At 36.7% G+C, this 21,363-nt stretch overlaps 1 protein-coding gene across 6 annotated transcripts in view; it reads left to right on the top strand.

Moving 5' to 3' along the window:
* The window catches only part of LOC131063469 (golgin candidate 4), a 100,382-nt gene extending 83,047 nt beyond the window's left edge, over positions 1–17,335 (top strand). For 3 of the 6 annotated variants that reach the window (XM_057997280.2, XM_057997277.2, XM_057997282.2), the window contains 4 exons: positions 2,918–3,120; positions 15,082–15,136; positions 15,227–15,412; positions 16,044–17,335. In XM_057997280.2, coding sequence (XP_057853263.1) covers positions 2,918–3,120; positions 15,082–15,136; positions 15,227–15,412; positions 16,044–16,457 — 858 coding nt within the window. In that variant the 3' untranslated portion in view covers positions 16,458–17,335. The remainder of the gene's footprint in view (positions 1–2,917; positions 3,121–15,081; positions 15,137–15,226; positions 15,413–16,043) is intronic. The other 3 variants (XM_057997279.2, XM_057997278.2, XM_057997281.2) reach the window with 2 other exon arrangements.
* Positions 17,336–21,363: the final 4,028 nt, after the last annotated feature.

Below are 21,363 nucleotides of genomic sequence, written 5' to 3'. Positions count from 1 at the left end.
CATATATCAATAATCAGACCACTCACCAATTGTATGAAGAGAGATAACTAACAGAAAAACAAAATAACAGCCATGTGGATGAAAGATATATTTATTGGTGATGAAAATCATGATCAAAACATCGTTGATGCTAGATTATGATGCCATTATCCTTGAATCAAATTTGTCATCACTTTTTTCAATCTCAGACTTTTGTCTAGAAGTTGGAACATACAGTTGTTTGCTTCTCTCTACATTTTCGGCCTACTTGGGATTTGTTTGAATTTCTACTCTCTGTAATGTGGATTTGTCATGGGTTTGCTGAATGTGCAAGTCTAGAAGCAGAACCATTGATGTAAATGTGTGTTTAGCAAATATTCCTAGAAGTTTGAGCATACATGGGATGCATACTATTATGAGGGGTGATTTCTTGAGATTTACTGCAGGGAATGCACTATCAATACCGAGGCCAAGTAGGCTGCTTTCAACTTTAGGTATGTTTTGAATACTATGCTGGATATTCCAGAGCTCTAGGTTTGCCTTTTGTTTTGCTACACATTTTCTATATTTCTTCAATTTTCCTTTTACAAGTTACATCTCACTGCATCCCTCCACTATACCTCAATAGTCATTCCTCCCTTTCTCATCTCTCAGTTCTTTTTTTATTGCCCATAGCTAGTTTTCCAATGTACGACAAATGATTCTGAGGGCAGTTCTACTTGGACTAATCAGCCAAGGGAAATCTTCAACCCTTGTGGTTCCAAAGGAGGAACAAATAGTTACTGCTTTGCAACTAATTCAATTACTGACATCAGTGGAAAACCTGCTATTGGTTGTGTGGTATTTCAAATGATTTCTTTAAGATGATAAGTGAAAAAATTTAATGCGATACAACCTCTGAGGGAGTGGTATTTTCAACCATGTTGGAGGAGAAACATTTGTTAAGGAATAGAATTGATTTCCTCAAAAGTTGCCAATAAACTGTCAGTGAGGCCAGAGTATATTAGCATGCAAGATATAACTAGTGAAAGACTACCTGAAACATGTCCTTTGTTTATTCCATGTAAGTTAAGGAACTCATTAAAATAAGAAGAGAGTGCTATGGTAAGTTTATTTGTATGTTAATTCTAGTATTTTGTCTGAATTGCCAAATTTCATTAAATTTTATGGTTTGTTAGCATTAACTTTCTGAAATTTGAACTATTGGGCATGCCATTGTTTCCCTCTAAAGTGTCTTTGCCTGATCATGACGGTTTTCTTCAAGTAAGAAATGAGTATCTGGCTAATACCAATACAATGCACCAAAAAGAATATGCAAATTTGGAACACGGAATATTAAGATATTGTTTTTAGAATCAACTTGACATGGTTGAATATTTATCAAAATCATACTAATGTTCAAAATGCCCAAGGGTCAAAATACTAGAAGATTATAAAGCATGCATCCATAGCTATATAAATTCATCATAACAGAGGTCATAGTTAACTTGTGTTTCCAGTATAAATTTCTAGCAGGGGGTATGGGGTCACAGACACTTAAGGATTTGCTGTTGCTTCTTCCACCCAATGAGGTTGGGCAGCATCCTGACACCTCTATTCAGAAGGTTGTGGATTGTAGCAGTGATAGGCTATGAAATTTAGGCACCTTGCAAATGTTTTCCAAGGTGATGACTATTGATTCAAAAATTGCACCCTGACCTCAGTTCTTTGGTCAAGTTCATAACTTCATATCGAATCAGTGTTGGATGCCACCATGGTGTCTTGCATGCCCATTAAGACGTTTGAAATATTATGATGTCTACAGGAATACTGTAAATGATGCAATGTTCATAAGCAGTCATAGAATGCCAAATGTACTCATTTATGCAATGGGAAAAGCTTTTTGAAATTTTTTCCACACGAATGGTACCATTTACCTTCACTCCAAATTGAATGGATCCAAAGTTAGAAGGATAGTTTGAGGTGAGAATATTTCCATGCAATATAACTATGTTTTTTGTCATGTTGAACTAAAAGATGAATACTGGTACCCTACTACTGTATGGAAAATTGATACATGCTAGAGCCAGATTTCTTGTCTGGCCATAGTCTCTATTGCCCCTGGTTATGTTTATTGTTGGACATTGCATTTGCATTGTTATTTGTACTTGTAGCATTTGGATTTATCTTTTCCAAATTGTCTGGGGTTTACCTGTTTGGGGTCCTAACTTCAGTTTCTCTTTTGATGATTTCATTATTTTAGTTTAAGTCACTATTTTGGTTCTTGAAGTTCTTTTAATAGTTTGGAATCCTTGGTACTGGAAGTCATACTTCTCAACTTTCAAGCTCCATTGATCTACTTTGATAATTTATGGAGGTTAAAATAATTTCCTACTTTCTATAGTGAAAGCCCAGAACCAGCATACTGAGACTAAAAGAAAAGCAAGAGCTACCAAGATTATAACTTTCTGGACGGACTAAAAATCTAATGGCTGTAGCTGTAATATACAAATTCAAATTATTAGTAAACAAATGCTTTGATTCCATTGGTACTCATGGACAAAGGCAATTGTTGTTAATATGTTATAGATTTGTTTGTACAAATAGAAATGATCATCTAATAAATCATTTCCAAAGAATCTGTATCTGGTTTCTGTTGCATTTAAATTTTTAAATGAACTTCCTCTTTTGCAAGGTTCAATAAACTTTAACGTTTTTAATTTCATACAGACAGTAGTTTGCTCATCAAAATACAAACTTAATAAATAAGGCTGAAGATTCTGAAGAAGTAATATTTATAATATAGTGATTGGTGGATTCGAAAATTATCAGATCTAAATCTTGAGAGATGGGAACCATATGCCAGGAGTTAATCTATTGGCAACACTACAGGTTTAGTGACAAGGACTGTGGAAGCTAAAATATAAACTAATGTCACTGTCTGATATGCATTTTGCAGACAGCATATCACATGATTGAGATAAAGAACAAAGAAAAAGATGAAATTTTGGATAAGTTGTCAGTAGCTGAAAGGCAATATTCAGAAGGCCAGCAGAGAGCCCAGAAATTAGAAGAAGAAATTTTGAGGCTACGCCGTGCTTTGGAGCAGAGCATGACTCGGTTGAACAGGATGTCTATAGATTCAGACTATTTTGTTGACAGGTCAGATATTGTGTTTAACTATTCATTCCTTATTTAATTTCCTACTATGAGTTTACCATTGAATCTATTTCAGTTGATGGCATATGATTCTGCCTTGTGACAACATGTTATGGCTACTTTTGTTGACATAGTATGGAATCATCATTTATAAATCATGTTCCATTTAATTGAAATCTAGCTGAAATGCCATTTTTTCCATTCAATCTTTTAATTAAATTAGAGCTTTTTCAGATGGATTTAAACACTACTAATAATAGGACTTTTAAAATCTAGTTTAAAAGAGCTGATTCCTTGATTGAAGAATTTTGTAATCAAAAGTATTTTTCCTGCAATAGCTGTATTATCTTCCTTGATTGTAGATTTTTGTGATGGAATGTTGTTTTTCCTGCCAAAGACTAATTGTTCCTCCATGAAGTATGATCTAAAGTCCTTGCAGCTTTCAAGGAAATTTAAAGTATTTATATGATACTACGAAACCCGGGGACGCGTCCCCTACCTGAAAACCCCCGTCCCAGTCCCGGGGACGTTTTGGGGACCTGAGGACGGCAAGGGGACGTCCCCCCCCGTCCCTAAATTGTCAGAATTTTGAGGGGACGTCCCCGAAACGAGGGGACGGCTGGGGACGGATTGGGGACGGCTAGACGTCCCCCACATCTAGAGCTAGGGAAAAATATTAAAAAAAAAAGTCGTATTTTCAATTTTTAAATTTTTTTTCTAACATGGGCCCTCTATATTGAAAAAATTTAAAAAACGACTATCAATTTTTTTATTATTGAATTTGAATAGTTATGAAATCAAAATACGACTATCTATATTTTATTATTTTTCTAGCATGGGCCCTCTATCAAAAATTAAAAGGCAACATTAAATTTATTAATTCATATCAAATATTTATAATTTTAAATTAATTCATATTATAAATTTTTAAATTTATAAATAGAAAATAAATTAAATAATAAAATATTAAATAATAAATATTATACTTTGCTTTTTAGTATTTACTTAGTACTATTTTGATTTCCATATCGCAATTGACAATGAAACAATATGGCAGCAGTGTGGCCTTTGGGCATTTTGTATGTTATTTCTTTAATATCTATTATGATATGCATATTGACAATGTGAATGAATTGAAATTCTGAATTATGAGTGCATATTGAGTATTGAGTCTATTGATAATGTTGTATGTTCGATGTTTGCATTCTAAAATGTTTTCATAGTATCATACACATGCTATATCCATGTTTTCATATGAATATAATGTATAGATGCATGCTTTATCCATGTTTTCATATGAACATTTAGAATTTTCCTATATATTTTAAATTTTCCCTATATTTTATATAGCCGTCCCCTTTGCCGTCCCCCCCCCCCCCCCCCCCCCCCGTCCCCAAATTTGGCAAAAAAAATTGCTGTCCTGGAAACTTGTCCCCCCGTCCCGGAAACTTGGGGTAATGTAGATATGATAACATTGATAAAGCATTCATATATATGATATTTGTGTTAACTTGAGAGTTCACATTTGTTTAGAGTCAAACAAATTAGCAAATTTCAAAACTTAATTCAAATTGCTTTCATTATTCATTGTCAATATGATTGTAATAGTAAAAATTAGCATACGAGTTACAACAAAATTTCCAAAGGTTACAAGTTTCACTTTCAATTACAATATGAAAATACAAAAAAACAAAAAAAAACTTTGCTGCCCCTAATCAGCATCTCTCAACAGTGCATCAAAATGAGTCTTCTAAGTCATTGCCACTGTGAGGGTCTGCCTCATCCAACAGGAGCCCAACCAATCCCTTTGGTGCCTCCTCATCAACTTGGATGATGTCTTTGGGATCAACATCCCACCAAAAAGCTGAAGGCTGTTGATACTCTGGATTCTGACGATCTTGAAGTTGAAGAGCACTATGCCCAACCACTAGCTTCTTTGCTTGTCGAGGGTAAGTCTATTTCTCTTGGTGGAGTGGATAAAGCCATATGTGAACCAATTCCTTCCTACAATAGAGGAACTGACAACTTGTGAAAGGAGGTGAATGGCAAGCATCCGCAAGTGTGGTGTATCCTTCTCGTGCCATGTCCACTATCCAATTGGGTTAGTTTGAGCTAATGTGTCTCTATCTATCTTCGCCTTTGGTTTATAGAATGTTGGACCATGAAGAATTATGAAGCTAAGCCATTGTGTGCAAAGTATTATAGACTTCTCATTTGAATGCGTATTTCAAAAGGCCTTCATTAGACCTTACTTTACTTCTTCGTCATTAGAAGAAGGCAACATTAAAGAGACTTGTGCGTACAATTTGGGATTTAGAGCAAAGGTTGCCATATGAAGTGGGGTGTTCATTGTGTTCCACCTCCACGTCACAATGGGCTTGATATGTTGCTCTCTTCAAGACTAGGAGAGTCGGTATCAACATATCTAATGACATCTACAATAGGTGAGATGAAAGAGCAAACATATCTGCAAAATGCAAACAAAAAGCTTAAAAGAATTAATTGACAAGTTAGAATATTTGAAAGTTGAAACATTGAACAATAAAATTAAAATATTCAAATCATAAATTTAACATCAAAATCAACAATTTAATATTTAATATTTAATTTTAATAGAATCAGCAATGTCTTACTTGTGGACTACCATTGTCATCAAGGATTTTTTGTTTGATGGCTTTTCCTTCAATGGAGCTTGAATTAGGTCATCTACTCCATTACAAATTCACCATTATCAATTGTAGAGGCTCATGCACTTGAAGAATCCTCTCTAACAAAATGAAGTAATTGACATATCTTGTCATAATAGGTTTGAGGAATATTCCCTTTTTGCAAACATTTTGAAGAGAGCAAGTGTGGTGTGGTGGTTGCAAATAAACATTTGAATGTCTCTAGCTTCTACCACCACTTGCTTTACACAATCTATTTTCTCTATGTCTTTCAATACATGAACACCTGAGGTCCAAAATTTGTGCTTGTAAGAACCCTCCAATATCATACCAGCCAATTCGCACACGTGCTAAATCAATGACCATTTGTATAACATTTGAGACTCCAACTTCCTCTATGGCCTCTCTCAAAATTCTAAATTGGAAGTTTGCATCCTTATGCGTCCGTGATGAATCCACCAAGAAGAGAGGACAAGCTTGTATTATAAATAATAAAAGTGCTTACAGTACAATCACTTACATTCTCCTCTTTGCCTCCACCATAGCAGCACCTATGCGCATGTGAACAACCTCCTTATGCCTCCCATCCATCCTTGGTACCTGCAAAGAAATCTACATTCAATTGTTCTACTTAATTCTACACCCTAAAGGCTGTGTTCATAGAATGGCAAGAGCTCCAAAACCACCAATAAAGGTTCCCAAAGAAGAATCTTCATTCCTCTCGACCACAACCCTTGGAATGCCTACACAAAACTTGAAAAGACATTGGTTTAGCTTCCAATACCTTCCCTCCAATATGGACACCTATACTCGCAAGATAAACATTACATTACATCTAATAAATGATCGGAAACCAAGAGACACCTTTTGCCTCTTCCATGCTCCCACTTGGAGAAGCTCATAGGTCACTCTTTTTCAACTTTTAAAGTCATTAAATATCTTATTCTAGACATCCATAAGTGGGGAAAACAATATTAAATAATTGTGTTCACAATCCATTTTAACCGTTACTAGTGTAACCCATCACCCCTTATGAAAAGTGCCTTAGGACACTTTCCAAGGCTGTTGGAACCATATCATAGGTTTTACAAGGTAGATGGCCCCTTAATCCTAATAAGTATATCATAGGTGCATCAGTTGTGTTGAAGCATCGAGATCCAGTGCGAAGGAGCCTTAGATGGCCGAAGAATGAAGTATTGGATCAAGATTTGGAAATTTGCCAAACTTACTCTCAAAAAAATGATAAACTTTGGATGCAAATGAGTTGCAAAAGTCACCCGATTGTTCAACTAAAGAAGTGGATTGCAAAGCTAGTTAAGTTGGTTGATCAAAGTATTGACTTGCAAAGGACTTGCAATGATACCTCAAATTGCCGCCAAGTTCAGGGATTGCAATGCCCATTCAAAAAGCTGCCTTGGTGATTAACTTGCAATGCCTTCTAGAAAATTGCTATGGTGTCAACTTGCAATGGGGTCCTGAAAAGCCGCCTAGGTGAAGAGTTGCAATGCTCACTCAATAGGTTGCCTAAGAGCAAATCTTGCAATGCTACCCCAATTTGCCGCTTAAGAGATGGAATGCAAAGGTAAGTTATAAATTTGACCAAGTATTGGAGTTGCAAAGGTGGTAATGAAAATTGACAAGATCAACACTTGTAAAGGTGGTGTAAAAATCTGACCCAATGGCTAACTTGCAATGATGTCTTCAAAAGCCGCCTCAAGCAAATCTTGCAATGGTGCCTTGAAATGCCGCCTAGGTGTTGAGTTGCAATGCCTCTCTAAAAATCCGACTTAAGATCAAAATTGCAATGCTCATTCAAAATGTCGCGCTGATCCAAAGTTGCAAAGGTGATGTAAAAAGCCGATCCAAAGGTTTGATTGCGATGGTGTCCTCAATTGCCGACTTGAAGATCAAATTGTAATGCTATCTCAAATTGCTGCCAAGAGCAAAGTTGCAATGGTCTCTTCAAAAGCCGCCAAGATCATAACATGCAATGGTGCCTTGAAAAGCCGCCAAGATCATAACATGCAATGGTTTTCCTAAAAGCCGCTAAGATCAAAGCTTGCGATGAACCCTAAAATTTCCGCCAAGGTGATTAACTTGCAATGGTCACTCCAAAAGCCGCCTCAATGGCTAAGTTGCAATGACCCCCCAAAATGCCGCCTTGATGTAGAGTTGCAATGATGTCTTGAAAATCCGATTTGATAAATAAGTTGCAATGGTCACTTAAAAATCCACCAAGGTCAATGAAATTTAAAACAAAATGCAAAGTTGGCCTTCAAAGCATATAAAGCGCCCAGCGTAAAGTAAAGTTAAAATACTTTTTTAGGGGTTCAAGTCGGCCCAAAGGAAGAAGAGAGGTGAAAGGACACACCTCTTAGTCTCAACGCCTATATAAGAAGGCTCATTTTCATTTCAAACACATCAAATAAAACAATCAGCTCTGCAATTCAAGGAGACAGCGAATTTCACAAGACAACATACAGATTTGTAAGGGCGAATTTGCCTTCATTAGCAAAGCGAAGCTGATCATTACACATTTGTGAGGAGGAAACAAATCAGTTTGGAGATTAACATTCGGATCTGCATCTCTGAAAATATAATCTTGAATGGAGAAATCAATTCAACATTCAGATTTTCATCTCTGAATTTACAATTTTGAGGGCGAAATTGTTTCACAAACTTCTAGAGGACGAATTCACCCATAGCAGCGATTTTGGATAAAAGGTTTGGTCATTTCATTGATCAAACATACATTGACAAGGAGAAGTGCAATTGATTTGAAGATCATTATCCTGATTTTTAAGAGCATTTTCAGATCAAAATCTGTGTGTAAACAACCCTACATTGCATATAAAAGGTGAAATAAGGTCAAATCAGACCTTAACATTTGGTAGACTGTCATTTGTAAGAACATATTCCTATGCAAAACTATCTTTACAAACCCTAGGATTTGATAAATTGCTAGAAAGGGTTGAAAAGTTTAAGTTCATTTTATTATTTTCAGGTCTGATTTTGTCTTAGAGCTGTAGCTTTCAAGTTTTAGCAAAGGTTTTGTTTACCTTAGCAAAGGTAAGATAGGGTATTGATCAAATTGAATATCAAAAATACTCTTATCTATCCCTCAAAACTGCAAGGGTCACATCCATTTGGTAACAAACTTATATTGTTTGCAGGTCAATGACAGAAGCGAAGGCACAAGGAAACAAGAGGCGGGATCAGATGAAGAACAAATTCAAAGATACACTCTTTGAAACCAAGCTTACCTCCAAATGGCGGAAGATTGGTGACACCAACTTCGGACACACCGACATGGAGGATTTTCGAGACCGAGTGTTTGGTAGAGGCAAGTACACCACTTCAAAGATGGCTAAAGAAACTCACAAGGAATGGCATCGCTCACATTGCAAGTTTCCCGCCGACAGTGCAATGTAGTGAATTGGTCCTAGAATGCGCAAAACATTATGACTTAGAGAGAAGAGTTATAATAGCACCGGATGGGAGCAAGATAGCATACCTCACCGACCTATCTATAGCTCAAGTGTTCAATGTGCCCACATATGACAAATTAATTTACAAGAGTAAGGATGATGCACAAGCACTATATCAAAGCAAACCCGACATGTGCGATGATATCCTCAACAAGAATCGGGTCGTAGAACCATGGAGTAGTACTAAGAGAGTATCCAAGAAGATGCTTCTCAAATCAGATTTCAAGAAAGGAATAGCTGAGCTCATAATGGTGCTGAACAGGGTCATGGGATCTCCACAATCGGCATCCTACGACTCTTGGATGTGGTACTACATAGAAGAAGTAATTAAAGGTGCCAACATAATCAATTGGGCTAAGATAGTCAGTGATAATCTACATGAGCAGTTGAGGAATGTTGAGCAAACTAAGACGTTTTGTATGAGCTCATACTTGATATACATTTTGGCAAGATATGGGAAACACAAAGTTTTGAATAATAGAGCACCTGTTGGACCCGCAAAAGGACATGCTCTCATACGATGCATATCCACAGTTGCAATTAAGAAATAGTGTTGCTCATTTCAGAAGGGTGAATGATGCATTCACCATGCACATTGTGAGGAGATTGCAAGGAGGCACTCATATCAGACTATCCAAGGAGTTAATGGGCCTGATAAAGAAGTATGGATGTTGGTATACTCAATTTCCAAAATTCACATATTTGAGGATTCAAGGGTGTTCTTCATATGCCTATCGATTACCAAGATATCCTACTAACAGAATGGCGTTGTTAGAAGTGTCTAGACAACTGCTAGAATATGATGCAATCAAGAAGAAAAGGAAGAAAGCAAAGACTACTTTCCTAGTCTCGGTGGGAAAATCACTTGAAACATGCCCTACCGATTTAGCAGCACAAGCAGTAGAGGAAGAACTACAATACTATAATCTCAGGACTCACACCTCAAGGAGCAATTTGATCCCTATCATAACATCCGAACATTGAATAAAGAGAGGTTTCCCCACATCATGCATGTAGAGGATCCGAACTGATGATTTCGAGATAAGAGAAGTAACGTACTCACGATTCTCTCTCAAATTGATTAGACAGACAAAAGTATTGCGGGTATCGGATCAGATTGAAGGGGATGAAGATGTGATATTACCACACTAAAAAAAGAAAATGATAAGCCCCTTCCTTCAATAGATTTGTATACTTTTGAGGTGACTCAATTAGAAGTTGTAAATCAAATAGTGCAAGACAACACCAAGAAATGGATATTGTATCAATCAGATAAGTTGAGAGCAAAAGGCATCACTTTGACATATGACCGAATGGATAATGAAGAATCATCATCCTATCAATATGAAGAATCAAAGGAGTCGAAGATGAAAATGCAGGAAATGAAGCACACACAGAAGGAGAGAGCAATCAATAAAATACCCCTGAAAGTTCACAATCCCAAGCAAATAAGAGGAAAATGATGGATGATAATGCAGCTCAACAAAAGAAGCAAAAAATCCAGAAGGACTCCATCTACCACTAATACTCCTTCCGAAAGAGAAGTGAATATTTTTGTAGAAATGAATGCAACATTGAAAGGGAAGAACATCTCGCAAGAAGATGAAGGAGTTGTTCATAATACACAAGATAGAAGGAGTGTCAATGAATCTAATGACACCAATCAGCAAGAGGAGCAAGAGGTTAATACACCATCTCATAATGAAGAACATATCTATGATCAACAAATCAATACCATTGAAGAAGTACAAGACATGGATGTTGAGGATCAGAATCAAGGACATCATAAAGACACATTCGTGGCCCCCAATAGCAATCAACAACAATCTGATTTAGAAGAGTTGGATGATCAGGCACCTGAATGGTTGAAAGAAAGAATGAAGAAGAAACCGGTGACAATAGTAGATGAGGTTACAGATTTGGATACTTTGCTTGCAAGAGTGGAGCAGAACAAAGAAAAGAAGCCTAAGAAATATTCCAGAATTGTGAAAGATGCATCTGGCTCACGAAAGGTGCAAGTAGCTGTTCCCAAATATGATAAGCCCAGGGATCAAATCGCTGCAGAAGATTATGACATAAGAGAGATAGACATTGGTCCTATCACTCGCACTCAGGTTGTTAAAGAGTTTAGAGGATCAACCTTTAACATGGAAGAGCAATTGGAGATCGAGGTTAGAAAGAAGAGGCGATTGAAAGAGGAAAACAAGCAATTGATAGATTAAATCCATCGTATGTCTTCTAGACAAGAGGAAAATGCACCTCCTCCACTTCAAATACTTTCCAAAGAAACATTTGAAGGGGTAGAAAAAACAAGGATAATAGCTCAAACCATTAAGACATGGATGAAGAACGCTTTTCAGCAAGGTAGTGCCTTCACTTATGAATATCTACAAAGTTATGATAGAGTCACCACTTTTTTGTGCAAAATTTAGAACATTATGGAGAAATGGGATGAATTTCAGTTCCTCCGAGATAAGACTATTCCACGTTTACAAGCATTGAAGAAAATTCCCAAACAAATGTTGATTGATGGTGGAGTGATGGATGCAAAAGCAATTTATGACTTCAACATATCGTATTGCATTTTGGTGACTAGGAAGGAAACTATTGATAAGACAAAGGATGATTGCATCAAGATGAGGAATCGCTCAAAGCAATTCAAGAACAATGCATCATTTCAACTAGAGAAATGTTCCTGCAAGATATGCTTGATGAAGAAGGTTTTAGTGCTCAGGAATTGCATAATCAAGTGAAGTCTATCTTCTTGCCATCCATGGGATTCTCAGATGCTGTTTTGATGGGTGCATGTTCATTCATGGCCTTCATGGGAATGTTTCCAAAACAGGAAATGGAATGGCAAAAGGTCTTTGCCACTTGTGCTGATGCATTGGAGGTGATCGAGTTCAAACTCGATAATTTGCCTAACTTGTCCATGGAGGAGCTCAACGCAGTGATGTCCAGATTCATTGCATTTGCCATTAGACAGAAGGATCAAGGAAATGAGCTTCTAGAAGAAAGTTTGTTATGAGCTGCATGTGATGTTTATTTTCTCATTGGAGGAGATTTTCTTGAAGTTTGTGCTAAAACATGCCTTATTTCTATTGGTTGATTATGTAGTTGGTTAGTTGGCCACAACTAAACCTAATTAGGGTTTTGATCTCAACCGTCCATTTCAGGGCAATCTTGGCCCTCTATTTCATTTTGTAGCTCTATATAAGCTGCCATTTTCTTTATTTGTAGGTATGAGAGGAACTTGAACAATTGTTTCTACTTTGCTGCTGGATTAATAAATACATTGAAGTGTGGTGTTTTCTACTTAATCTTTGGAGCATATGCATGGTTATTCATCTTCTCAATCCAAGTTTTAGAATTTTGTTTAAGTGTTAGAATTGGATGATAGAATGTTGCGCATGATTTATGGTGGAACTCTTAATCCATATCACCAGCTGTTTGTTGATTGCAAATATGCCTTGTGTGGTCAATTGGAATGTTTAAATGTGCTTAACTTCATTTGTTATTTAATCATTGATATGCATCCAATTGATGGTGTCTTTGCTTGATAATAATTGGAAATTCATTTGATCTCCTTAGAAGATTGCATTAGCCTTAGTGGAGTTGTTCTTGTTTGGCAAAACTAAGAGTAGTTGAATTTCACTAAAATCATCCTTCATCCTCGCATTACTAGATATAGTTTTAGCGTCCCTCAACCCTATTCTTTTGCCATTATTTTGATAAACGTCTAGAAGTAGTAGTAAGAGAGCCTCATTGCATATCACTTAAACACCATTCCTTGAGCATTCATGCCTTAAGAATACGTAAGGCCCCTTGATGAAACAACAAACACAACGATCAACTGTGCTTATCCACATGTCGTGACCTGACATTGAAGAACCTTGGAGTTATCTCAAGTGATCCTTAAGCGAATCTTCAGCATTTGAGAGACTTTGATCAAGAGAGGATAAGATACTTTTGGGTATTTTATTCTGTGTTCGCATGTGCATTGAAAACACATCAACAATACCCTCGTGTAGCTTCCTCTAAAATCTGTCTTGCAAATATGGCACAATCACACCTTACTCTCCTCTGAATTTTTCTTATTCGTATCTAGGGCTGTAACAAGTTGGAGAAGAGGTTTTTATGGATTAAAGGGTCCTTTGCATAAGTTTTCAAGACATTGAAAGGGTACTAAACTGGATTTGGTGGCTGTTGACCTACATCCCCAACATTTCCACACTTAGATAAGCCTGAAACTCTTATATTTATTTGAGTTTCTTCCACTTCGTTGTCACTATTGTCATTCTTACTGCTGCTCATGTATTTTTTGAGATTTAATTTATCTTTAAACTAATAAATGAAAAAAAGAAGAATCAGACATTTCTTACTTCAAGCTTTGAAAAAAATTGCAAATAAAAATAAAAATTATAGAATGACTTATCTCTTTAAGACACTGCTGTCTCACTACCAATGATGTCCTAGATTCAACCTCTTTTCTAGCTGCTCTCCTTCAATCCGTGCTAAAACAATTTGTTTTTCCTTTAAACCCTGCTGCATTATTTTTGCACAAACAAAAAAAGCATTTGCAATGAAATGACACTTTTTCCTCATGTAGGTCGAGCTGGGGTGTGGGGGCCCATAAAGAAAGAATATTCAAATGTTTTTCTTTATAAAAATTTTGTGTTTTTTTTTTTTAAATTTCTGAATTTTTTGTTACATTTTTAAAATGTGATTTTTTGAAAGGGGCTGGTAGCCGACCCTTCAAGTTTCTTGCTGCATCCTCGTGTTTTGGGAATGTTTCTTGCCATTTTCTTTTTTTGTAGGATGGCCCAGGGATGTACCCTAGGTGCCCTCCCTGTCCTTGAAACTTTCTGGAAATGGGGATGCACCAAGAAGACAAATAAATTTGAAGGATTCCTTGGTATTCTTTCCTTCATAACAATAACTATAAGATACTTATCCTTTGAAAGCGAAAGGGTTATATAACATGTGATATACTCTCTTTAACTAAATACATGAACAAGCTATTTGAAAAAGCCAAAAGTGCTAGTAGCTTGGCAAATAATTTTGAAGGATTTTTTCATCAATACATCAGCACAAACTAAATTTTTATTTATGTGCACTGCAGTCTTAATTTGAGATCTGATTTTTGTTAAATTTCTCAACATCAACTTTTCTGGTATGGTAAAGAGAACCAGAATCATGAATATGTTAGTGTTGCATCATCTTGAAGGTTCAACAGGTTTCCTTTAGCTCTGAAGTTTTACTTCTTAACCACTGAAAACAGAGCCAGAAATATGAGTAATAACAAATTGCATTGCATCTACATGTGTAGTGTTAGATGCAAGTCACAACACACAAAGGGTTTGCCTTGAATTTCAAAGCATCAACCACACATCTCTCTACCAAAATATGCTTATCAGCTGCATTTTTGCAAGGTGGAGCTCAGCATTACCATGTTCTTTTAAACATATTCCCACTGTGTCTCAACTTATTACCAGAGCCTTGTGACTCTCATTATTAATTACCAAAGGGCAACCACGACAAGATATGATTCAACGTCTGTATTATAAGTAGGTCTGATTGAGCCTAGCCCCAATTTGGACTGATGAAAGAACTAATGCTAGTTGGTTACGGTTTATAATTCTATTGAAATGTGAATTTATTGAACAAGTATCCATGAAGTATCTAAAACTAAGTGAGTTTTGCTTATATCAAGGAAAAGGAAAATTTTAATATCTGAAGTCCAATTGCTTTATATTAGCAATTATATAAATTAATCATAACTAATTTATTGATTCCAACAACTGTTGCAGGCGCATTGTGATAAAATTACTTGTAACATATTTCCAACGACAGCATAGCAAAGAGGTGCTGCATCCTAACCTAAGTTCTTTCTTAATTGGGTTGTTTTTTTCATGAGCTAGTTGTGATTGTGGTTGTTTTTCCGGGAATGTACAGGTTCTAGATCTGATGGTACGTATGCTTGGCTTCTCTGAAGAAGATAAGCAAAGGATAGGTCTTGCTCAACAAGGAGCTAGCAAAGGTGTTGTTCGAGGTGTTCTGGGTTTTCCTGGGCGCCTTGTTGGTGGCATCATGGGAAGTGGCTCAACTCAAACTTCACCTCCAGTACCATCTGACAACCAGGTAATAACCAACATTAGAGAACTCCAGTTAGGATAACTATTCAGGGGAGAAATTGGAAGTTTTCAGTTAGTAATAATGGGTAAGATTTTTGACAGTTACGCGAGTTGGTATATTTGTAGCTTATCTTTAATTTTCTTTTGTTTGATTTAAATATGGGAGTTTATCTGAAAATGTTTCGTGTATCTGTTATTCTTCTCATCTGAAAATGTTTTGTGTATCTGTTATTCTTCTCTTTCTTTATTCCATGCACCCTCTCCTATGCATACTGTAGCCCAAACTAATGGAGGATAAGAGTTTTTTATATTTTCTAACTTTGTACAATGATGCAAAATTATAGTGAAGTTTATGATTAAAAATAGCTTGTGAAGGTTCATAAGAAGGTGTAGCAGGGTGCCTTTTCTTTCCTCTGAGTCACTCTCCTTTTTAGATTTTTGTTGTTCTTGTGATTCCATGACCAATAAGTGATGTGATTCTATGCTGGGCCTTGTTGATTACATTTTCTATTCATAACCAGTTGCCTGCTAAATGCATTGTCTTACAATCTTTTCTGTTTGCTGCACACAAATCACTTATTAGTATTCCCTTCCAGTTTACATTCAGATAAATAACATATAGTTATCTTGAATTTCAGTCTTTTGCAGATCTTTGGGTTGATTTTCTTCTTAAGGAATCAGAAGAGAGAGAAAGAAGAGAGAATGCAGAAACACAGGATAAAGCTGGAGTCTCTAAGCAGGGTCAAGAGATTGTATCTGGTGGTTCAAGAGCTCTGACTGCTTCAGAAACAAGTACAAGTTTATCTGTCAGAGGTGATGTCACTTTAAAATCTCCTTTTAGTTCACAGGAAACAGTACATTCAACAGGTGGGTTTTCAGACATTCCAATAACGTACTCATCTACTGAGCAGCCCTTGAGGACACAGATTTCAAGAGAAAGTCGGTGGTCTGATCCTGCTGACACAGAATTTTCAACAGTTCCTTTAAATTCCGCTGTTTCTCCCACACTTCCAAACAGTATACGACACTCAAGGATGATGCCTAGGCCTTGAGCTTGCCATTGTATTGTAATGGAAAATGATTTCTTGTACAAGGTAATTAGTATATACCACGCTGCCTGATTTATTAGTTATTGAATCTCTAAGATATTTGAATCTTTTGGAGGATGTTATTTGCTGTTAAAAGCTGGTACCACAAAAATTTCACTAGTGCTCCAATGTGTTCCAATTAACTTATTTTTAAAGTTGGCAGAGTATTTGCAGGAGAATAAGTAAGGATACAGTGTAGAGATTCTTTTAGGCTACAGGGTTATTTGGCAATTTTGTGCATAGGCTTGGACAATACTGTGGCCTCAAATATCTTTGTAATTGTTTCTATGATGGATTCTTTCTCTCACGGAATGTGATGAATTATAGTTGTTCCTATGAACTGATTGTCAGTTACTTTTTACCTTAGTCAAGGAAATATACAATGGTTATTTTCCTTTAGGACGGTTCTTCTTTCAGAAGATGATGAGGCCAGGATGATCGATTTTTTCCTACCTGGTGTACAGTCTTCAAGAGCACAGATGTGAAAAGAATTCTTACTGATGTTCTTATACTACACATCATTCAAGGCAGTTATTCAATTCAAGGTTCCATTACGAAGGTTGCCACTTCGGATGGCCACCTGTGCTGCACTTTTGATGCATAAAGGAAAGTATTAAGTAATGATCAGGATGGCTACAAGCACGATTTCCCTGGCATCAATGTATTATCACATGCAACCCCACTGTATAGCTCACTTAATAAAAGCTACCATTCAAGGCACATGATAATCGATTCAAATTTGTATCTACATGCATTTAGTTCTCATTGAAAGATCTCAGGGAAGTACAATGTATTATGCTGCTCCTCTTGCTTTTGAAAATGATTTCAAAATATTAATCTTACATGCGCTGGTCTATTTATTGCTTCTCAAATTTGAGCACTTTTTATCAATTAATTATACTGTGGCAAAAAGTGGGAAGTGCTGTGGGTATTGTTAAATTAACTGCCTTAAAGCAAGATGGAAAAGGACTGCTGTTTTTGGGTCATTTCGCACAGTTCTATCAAGCCTTACCTTATCATACTTAAACATAAATTTGAATGGAGTCCGTGCCTCTTCCAGTTATCGAGCTAAGGATTCCACAAATGATTAGTCTAATTTAACCTAACTGAAAGTACCCAAGACACTTTATTTTAAAATATAGATTAGAGATTCTTATGTCTTGAGGAGCCTGAGAAAATGCTATACCTGGTTTCTCTTCTGTTAAGATGTCTTGAAATATGGTGTTTAAATATGTGTTGGCATATATGAAAAATTTCCACCATTGCCTGGGTCAAAAGAAACAAAACTGATAACCATCACAATTTGACACCATGATAACTAGCATCGTTCAGTTGGGTGTGGAGGGTGTGTATGGCAGATGTCCCTAAATAACGTGCCAAGTCTAAAAGAGTTACTATTGGAGTCCATTCTTATTTGAGAAAATCCTGGTGAAAGTTCTTAAACTCTTGTGCCACTGCTCATAAGCTTCCTACATGCAATATAAGAGTGTCAGATTACAAGAACAGCTGAATACAGTGTTATCTAACCAAACGAGATTCCTGGCATTGCAAGTCACATGTAGTTTGCCCATCAACGCTACCTCAGCTAAGAACAAGACCCTGTATCGTGTAGTCTAGGTACTTTTGCACTCTGCTGTTAAACATGTTTTTAATTTCCTATAAAATGGTTTTACTGTTATATTTTTTGCTCTTTAAAATGGAATATTTAAGCTACCAAGCAGTAGGGACAGTAATTTATGCGTAGGAGCATTTGAACAATTATTGCCTCAGATTTGGACACAAGATATTGTTTGAGTCAAAGATGAAAAACTCTACTCAGCAATAACTCTTTTGGCCCAAAATTTTTGAAAACTCGGGAGGACTAAGAAAAAATTCGGCAAAAACTTGTCAAATTTATTGAACATTTGAAAATATTTAATTCTTAAAATATTCTAGAAAAACACACAACATTGAATTTGTAGAACATATTACTGTTTTCCATCATATATAAATCAAAGTTTGAGTTAAATACGTATCATATGTACCAAAAAATAAGTGAAACCTCTAAATGAATTTGAGTTTGTAGACATCTAAAACTGGCACACCTAATTAAATGGATTTTATTCATTTAATCATCATTTAATCGCCTATTAATTAGATTAAGTTTAATTAATATCCCTATTCTTCTAATTGACTTGTTATAGATTTGATTAATTACCCTTTCTTCTAAATCTAACCCACTAATTAAACTAAGGTTTGATTAAGTACCATTTACCCACTTAATTGAATAAATCTTATTTATTTAATAAATAGCCTTTTCCCTTTTGATTAAAAATCCCCTTGCATTTAAATAAATCATTATTTATTTGTAAATAACCCCCCGCTTGCAAAAACCTACAAATGCAAGTTGCACCTTTTTGGCTAAAATAAACCTTTTATTTTATCTAAAAATACCTATTATACCCTCGATTTGCATTCTCCTACATTTCTCATTAGCATCCTAATATCCTTCTAGAACCTATCTAATCTCCTCATTATCCTAAGTAATCCACTTTGTTTCTTGCAAGGTTGCTCACACATGTGTGAACACATATCTCCCTTCCCCTTAGGACCTTTGTTCCTCCCAAGGTGGGACCACATTGACTTTTCACTCCACTCCCACTTGTCACAAGGCTAAGCTTGCAAATCTGGGACCACACGTGGGACCACATTGACTTTTCACTCCACTTCCACTTGTCACAAGGCTAAGCTTGCAAATTTGGGAACACACATGTGGGACCACATTTCTTTTTCAATCTTGACCCTTGATTAGTAATCAATCTTCACCATCCATTTCTAAGCCTTCAACTCTATAAGATGAGCCCTTGTCTCATATCAAAGCATTCCTGAATCCACTTTATGCATCCTTATTATAGTTGTTTTGCAGGTTATCAAGGAGCTCTCATTGTGCCTCTCTCAAGTGTTAGACCATCTTAATTGCGTCATGTTTAGATTCTATCATATGTTAGATTAGTCATTTAGCCTAATTGCATATCATTTCATAACATTCTCATCTTCATCTTAGTTTAATTAGATCATTTAATCTTTCAATTTGGAAACACATCTCCATTTTGCATATCATCTTCATATCAATAGTTTTGATCATTTAATCAACTAGGATCTTAGTTGCATCCATTTAGATTCTAATTCATCATTCAAATCTCGTTCTTTAGGTTGTCATCTTAAAGATCAAGTGCTCTTCCAAGTGAGGGCCACCTTGAATCTTGAAGATCCTTGGAGATAGAAGAACATGAGACACGCTTGAGGTTCTTGATTTTGAAACCAACCTAGTTTAGTTTCTATTTGGATTTCTAACTCTAACATAATGTTTCATGTGTGTGTTTGATGTTGTTTGATTCTCTTGTAGATTCCACACTTTAGAGCACACATTTTTGTGCCCACTGTGTCTATTTTACAAGACATCAAGGAGCGTTTTTCTAATACATTGTTTGCAGGTTTTGGAAGACTTTCAAATTTGCAATCTTGTTGTTTTTGTTAACACGTTCTAATTGGGAAAATTGATCAATCCTAGGATAGTCATTCACATTTGACAATTGGGGTTAAAACAAACAATTGCACATTTTGCTATCTTGGTCTAAAACAAACATTTACATTGCTATGATGGTTTAAAAAGAACACTTCATTCTACTATCTTGGCTAAAACGAACCATCATTTTGCAATATCGGTTAAAAAGAACAATCAACTAGTCAATTTTTGCAAATCGATTTATTTTATAGCAACGTGCTTTCATTTTGTTGACTAGGATTTCCAATTCCTAGTTTATAAAGTTATTGTTGGGAATATGCCTCGAATTCTCCTGACCATGTTTGGTTTGATCGGAGTAGCCTACACTGATGGAGCAACAGAGTGTTACCTTCTTGGTTGTTGAACACTTTTTGATCGGTGTGACTTAGGCTAATGTCTTTCTCTCCATCGGGACAACTCTTGCCGATGAGCTTGACTTCTCGGACCTAGTATCGGCTATTGGGAGGGGTTGATATTTGTTACACCGAAGTCCCGATGTGTTAGCTGTCTTCCGGTTGGAATACGTCACATATCGACATAGTAGGCTTGAAGTCATCCTGATGACCCGACGAAGTCGCCTTCGGTCATCGGGGTAACTTTGCCTATCGGGTTAGTCGAATTGGAGTCATCTCGATGACCTGATGAAGTCGACTTCGGACATCGGGGTAACTTCGGCTATTAGAGGAGCTTGTTGGATGTTATGCCGAAACCCGACGGAGCTACCTTAGGCGGTCGGGATTGTCATCGACTGTCGGATGTTCCTGTTTGAAGTTGTGCTGATACCCGATGGATCTATCTTAAGCGGTCTAGGTCGTCATCGGTTATCGGAGGTTCAGTTTTGAAGCTATGCCGATACTTGATGAAGTCTCTCTCAGCGATTGGGTTGATATCAGCTATCAGGTTGACGAGAAGATAGTTATGCCGAAGTCCCGATGAGCCCACTTTGTTCTGTCTCGGAGTGCTTCGCTTATCGGGATAGCAGTTTTGGGCGTGAGCAGATGACCCGATTGGACCTCCTTAGGTTATCACAATGCATATCGGCATAGCAGTTTTGGGTGTGTTCCGATGACCCGATGAGACCACCTTAGGTTATCGGGATAACAATGCATGTTCGGGGTAACATCTCAAGGTTGGTTCCAATGGGCCAATGAGGCGAGTTCTTGGCTATCGGAGATCGGGATAACTTCTCAAGGTTGGTGCCGATGTCCCGATGAGGTCCGCTCTTGGTTATCGGAGATTGGAGTAACATTTTACATGTCTTGCCAATGACCCGATGGAGTCGCCTTCGGCGATCGGGTATCATCGGGCGATCAGCTCTACCGGTTG

The sequence above is a fragment of the Cryptomeria japonica genome, chromosome 7, assembly GCF_030272615.1.
Source record: "Cryptomeria japonica chromosome 7, Sugi_1.0, whole genome shotgun sequence".
Lineage (NCBI taxonomy): Eukaryota > Viridiplantae > Streptophyta > Pinopsida > Cupressales > Cupressaceae > Cryptomeria > Cryptomeria japonica.
Note: the sequence above shows the minus strand (reverse complement) of the source record. Positions and strands in the feature narration are given on the sequence as shown.